The sequence below is a fragment of the Puccinia triticina genome, chromosome 3A (assembly GCF_026914185.1).
Source record: "Puccinia triticina chromosome 3A, complete sequence".
Lineage (NCBI taxonomy): Eukaryota > Fungi > Basidiomycota > Pucciniomycetes > Pucciniales > Pucciniaceae > Puccinia > Puccinia triticina.
The window spans coordinates 3,353,090-3,358,568 of NC_070560.1; the positions used below are offsets into that span (position 1 = coordinate 3,353,090).

At 47.5% G+C, this 5,479-nt stretch overlaps 2 protein-coding genes across 2 annotated transcripts; one reads left to right on the forward strand and one right to left on the reverse strand.

The window, feature by feature from the left end:
- Window positions 1-269: 269 nt before the first annotated feature.
- Window positions 270-1,520, reverse strand: PtA15_3A401 (uncharacterized protein; the record flags this gene model as incomplete). The annotated part of the gene is made up of 6 exons (XM_053167367.1): window positions 270-380; window positions 448-560; window positions 638-749; window positions 821-888; window positions 1,214-1,258; window positions 1,334-1,520. 6 exons carry the CDS (start codon window positions 1,518-1,520, stop codon window positions 270-272), a joined length of 636 nt encoding a protein of 211 aa, XP_053018590.1.
- A 2,109-nt stretch (window positions 1,521-3,629) lies between these two features.
- On the forward strand, window positions 3,630-4,237 carry PtA15_3A402 (uncharacterized protein; the record flags this gene model as incomplete). Its single annotated transcript, XM_053167368.1, has 2 exons — window positions 3,630-3,974; window positions 4,049-4,237. 2 exons carry the CDS (start codon window positions 3,630-3,632, stop codon window positions 4,235-4,237), a joined length of 534 nt encoding a protein of 177 aa, XP_053018591.1.
- Between the last annotated feature and the right edge of the window lie 1,242 nt (window positions 4,238-5,479).

Genomic DNA, 5,479 nt, shown 5'->3' on the forward strand with positions numbered 1-5,479 from the left:
CTACCTGTATGTATATATATTAAGTGGTTGTTGAACACGACCCAACATCTTTCCGCCCAGACACACGCATCACAAACAACCAAGCAGATTAGGAGAAGAAGGGGGAGAGAGGGAAGAGATGGGAGAGAGGGGAGAGAGATAAGAGACGGAAGAGAGATAAGAGAGGAGAGAGAGATAAGAGAGGAAAGAGAGATAAGAGAGGAAAGAGAGATATGAGAGGGAAGAGAGGGAAGAGAGGGAAGAGAGACGAATGAGGAGGAGGAATGCTGCTATTTCTTCTTGGTAACAGTAGAAGAGTCAGTCTCTGCTTGGGAGGAAGAGACAGGCGCGCGACCCTTGGCGGATTTCTGCTTGTAAGTCTTGCGGTAAAAGCTGATGAACTTTGAGAGGGACAGGCGAGTCAGCGTTTTAGTGTCGGGTGTTGAGGGGATGGAAAGGAGGACGTACGAGGAAGAGATAGGAGGTCAAGATGGCGCATCCGAAGAGGGCCGCGCCTTCGGTTCCGGTGCAGTTACCCATGGTGGGCCAGCCGAGATATTCGGCGGCAAAATACGAGTACGCTAGAGCCATTTAAGCAGAGTCATTACATGCACACACGGGAAAGAGTCAGTCCATACAGTTGTGAGAAGGAGCTTACAGGCAAAGTAGACAATGAAGAGGTCGATGACAAATTGGCTGATCTGGAGCGTTGTCAAAGCTTTCTTGTACCAAGGCTTGTATCCTGGGAAGGCCGACGTGGTGAAATAATACTAAAGAGTGTGTGTGTGTGTACGTATGTCAACAAGCTGGCATCTAAAAATAAGAAAGAGGGGATGCATACGTAGTACATGATGACATGGACGGTCAGGTTGGCGCTGATTGGCACCCAGCTGACCGACGTTCGCCCGCCTAATTGAGTGAAGCACAGTAAGGCGGTGGCAGTGTGGTGGAAGACGTGCAAGAACTGGAGACTCTTTTTCTTGGCGACCAGGAAGCAGGTGTCGAGCAGTTCCCAATATTTGAAGCTAAAACCGAGAGAGAGAGAGAGGGTCAGATGAGGGGACAAGAGGGAGGGGGGGAAGAGGTTTGAGAAGGACTGACTAGTAGTTGATCATGTAGAGGGTGACGAGTTGCGGGGTCCATGAGTTGACGTGACAGATGGAGTAGAAGACGCCGTGGTTGTAGACGATCGGCGCGACTTGTTCGATCATTAATAGCAAGAGCCATAGCGAGCCTAGGGAGAGGAGGATGTTGTGGAGCATGAAGAGAGGCTTGAATTCTGTAGTCCGAGGGTGACGAAGTCAGTTTACACGTTTTATAAAGAGAGAGAGAGAGAGAGAGAGAGAGTACGAACGCATTGGTTTCCGGTCAGCCATCAGACGTTGGCCGCCGAAGATGATAGAGAGATAGGTGACGATGGCCGCAAAGACGCCCGAGTAGGTTGACAGCGGGCTCTGCGGAGGTTCCCATTGGGTGAAGTGAGAAGGCACAGGAGGCAGTTGGGCGAAGAGTTTCGTGGAGAGCTCCCACAAGATAGGCATTTTCGGCTGGATTGAGGTGTTTGAGGACTGGCTATCAGAGTCAGGGTCGGAAGAAGCAAAAGCGGGATGTGATGAGTTTGGGGTCGACGGGGAAGAAGAAGAAGAGAGAAAGGTGTGAGCTTGACTGACTTTTGGCTGTTGTGGTTGCTGGTAGTTTATTATAGGCAGCGAGGAGGAGAGAGGGGCGGAGAGAGAGGCAGGGCGGGGTTTATGTGAAAAAAATACACACAGGCTTCCTGGCGGCGCCCAAAAAAAAGAGAAAAAAAAGAGAAAAATCAAATCAAATTGGACGATACCGCTGGGATAAGTTTATCTTTTTTGAACCCTTTCGCTGGGACTGCCGCTGATTTCTATCGGGACCATCCACGCCCACAGACAGATGCGATCAGAGACACTCGGAGGTGATAGCCAGATTCCAACGAATTCTTTTGGGGACGAAAGCATCATCATCAAGAACCAAGGAGCATTCGATCTCAACCAGATCATCCTCACCCACCACTCTCACTCAGGAAGGTACATAATCGCCGGAACAAAATAGGCTTATCTCGTCCAGCAGACTTTATATAAAACTGACAGGAGAACACAACAAAAAGGGATCATCTCAACCCAAAAAAAAAGAGCTAAGTACCCAATAGGAGCAGCCGAAATCATCAAGAAGATGTGGATCTTTGTAGGTAGAGGAAGGAGGAAGGAGAACCCCAAGCTGAGCCAGACAAAAGGATGGAGATGATGATCCATCCACACACACATACCGGCCACGGTCCGGGCGAGGGGAAGGAGGGGGGAGAGATCGGTTGGAGGGATTTGTAGGAGCCCGTCTGACTCTTACTCGGAAAAAAAGGAACGTTTCGAGGTGTGTAGCCCCCGTATCAAGGGCTCTTTCCGGGCCATATTCTTATAAACTCTCCAGATCCGACCTCTAATGCGTGTCCTTTAATCCCACAATCTCATGTCCCTCTGGAAAAGCGTACTCGCACTCTGCACGCTTCGTTGGGGCTCTTCGCATGTGCCACTATTCTTCACACCGGCCATCATCACCTCCTTTTGAGAAAAAAGGGGAAGAGCAGAGAAGGGTCGGCAAATTTAGTCTAACGAGCCCTAGTCTGCAAGGTACCCATCCTTGCCCCCGCTCTTATCCGTTGTCTTCTGTGTCTCTACCCGGATATCTCAACCGCTTGGAGGTATTCTTCCGCGCTTTCTATCCTGCCGCGTGTCCTGCTTCTGGGAAAGAGCCTCTGAGCAGTGTGCTCACGACTGCCTGCACGCATGTTTCAGGGCCTTAGTATTACACTCAAAGAAACAAAAGGTTTCTCGGATATTGAGGAAAGTTAAAAACGGGGCGTTATTTGTGCTTACGTACTAATTGGTAGGTAAGTAGACGGCGAAGATCACCACAACGGCAGAAAAAAAAATGTGGCTGTTGATAGAGGAAACTCGGTGTGGGCATTGATAAGGGGGAGAAAGTGGTTGACCGTGCCGCAAGCGGCGTAATGTCGCAAGGCCAAGGCCACATGGTCGCCTGCGAGGGAGAGTGGTAGAGCTGATCATTCTTCGCGCGGCTGTTGCTGGTGCTACTATGTTGGTGATGGTGGTGGTGCCAGGGCCGGTAGGAGGACGCGGAGACCCTTATGTAGCCACGGACGCGGCGAGGCCGCAAGCACTCCCGAATGGGGGAGGACTTGTTGAAGGTTCCATGGGCCATGCCAATCCTTGCGAGTCGTAACCTTGCTCGTGTTGCCAGGCTCCTCTTCCTTCATCCCCTTCCTCGTCCAGGGGCGTCATGCGAACTCGGAGCCGATTCTGGCCTTTTAAGGGCCTCTCATCCTCTGCTCTCTCGTTGCTCTTCCCTTCTCTCCTCCTCATCATCCCGAGTTCTGTATAGTTCTGCTCGCCGTTTTCTGTCCACCCTTGCCATATAGCACTTGTATTATTCTGTTCGACCCTGTTCTTCTATTATTTTGTCGTCATATATCATATTTCTTTAATTGTACCTGCTTTCACGTCTCTGGACCAAACTCCTCGGAACGTTCCTCCTTACGACCACTTCGCCAGAATTTTCAACGCGTTTCTCGAGAAACGTTTTTCTTTTCGCCCAGTTTCATAACCACCATGATTTCTCCGATCCAAGCATTAAGCGCCTACATCTACAAGTACTGCGACAAGACGTCGACGCGATACGTGAATGGCCAAGCGATAACCCATGTTTCCCACAACAGCAAAGTCACTCGAGCATTATTGTCACCCGAGCCGGAGCCGGAAGCCATCACATCAGACTTCTCCGAGCCGCCGCCCTATGGCGATGTTCTCCCTCCCCCAGCTTATCAGTCCATCGTCGGCCGTCTGTGTCTTATTGACCGATCCGACCAGACCTTCAAAATCTACCAGACTGATTTGATGATGCTCAGTCGCGAGTGGAGTCGCCGGGCTGGATTAAAGGGGGACGCACTGGAATCAGTCGGTCACTTTCCTAGCTGGGTCTTGCACTCTTCTTTTCAACTGACACTCCTTTTTTTTCCCCGGTTATTCAGGTTGTTGGTGGTCCTCAAATGGCCCCGAGAAGAGTCGTGATCATGATCGACCTCTTCATGTCCATCGTCCAACACCAACCTTGTCCTCGTCCCAACGGCGCGCCTTCCTGCGAATGCCGGATAAAACGTTGGGCTTGTCTCAAACAAGAATGGATCGAAGTCATGTTTCTTCTCGGAAACCAATGCTGATCAATCCATTACCCGGCGCCTTTCCATCTGCTTTATCGCCGACTTGTACTTAGATACTGCTTCGGTCACCATTGGCCCACACATGCTAGCTCGTCTCTCGAGGATTCTCAGAAGGGAGTTTTATCCTCACCCAAACCTAACCAGTTACATCTTCACTACTTTCCTATCAAAAAACATTGTACGAATAGAGTTTTTGTTGATATAAAATGCCCTTTGTCCCATATGTATATTGCGTGGCTTACTTTTTTTTTGTTCTACAACACGCGAAGATAATTCTGCTGTTCACTTTCATTATTATCCCTGTACTTTTTCTCTCAATTCCTCTGTGTTCATTTTATCCATTTTCTTCTCTTTTTTTTTGTTCTTTTTACAAGAAGTTTTTTTTATCATTTGCTTCTCGCTCACACGTCACTGGCACCACGTCCATCGCAGCTTTCTACACCCCACCCTTTTTTTTTGTTCATATACATAGCCCTTTTTGATCATAGGACGTTAAGTTTTCTTTGTTTTCTCTTTGGAACTAGAATTCCATTTTGTTTTGCTTCTTTCAGAAAAAAATGAATTCAACTTGACGCGGAAGAGGTTGGAAAGATTAAAAGAATGAAATCCAATAAAAAGGAGTTTGCCCATGGTATGAGATGCTGGGGTCGGAATATTGGCGTAGAAGACAATCAAACGGAATTGATAATGGCTTACTTAGGTCATGTTATATTGTTATCTAGCTATGCATCAAGTTGGATCAGTTGCCAAAAAAGTTCAGAATTATCCATAGTAGGCTGATTGACTAATGTAAATGGAATTTGGTCAACCTTCAAACAAAGGAGGGTAAATTTTTAGCCCCTTGGTTAATCAGGTGGTGTAAACAAAGCCATTGAGCACTGGTTGAGAGGGAAATTCCAACAGTTTATTGAAAAAAGCAACACCACTTTTTCTAGCCTTTGATAGGGTTATGATATAGTCATCTGCACTGGATTCTACAGCCACTGGCCACTGGTTGTAGAATTTTTGCCGTTTCTGGACTCCCAAGATCAAGGATCAGGCTGAACTAACTTGATCATTTCATTTGGTTTGATTTGGGTGAAAGAAATATGCACAAGATTATGGAAAATCTTCATATCTTTTTCTAGAGGTTTTATCATACAGCCTTTAATTCTTGAATTCCTTCTTTTGTAACTCAGATATGTTTCACTTTATCCTATTTCACTAATTTTTGACTGTACAGTATCTTAAATAAGTGATATT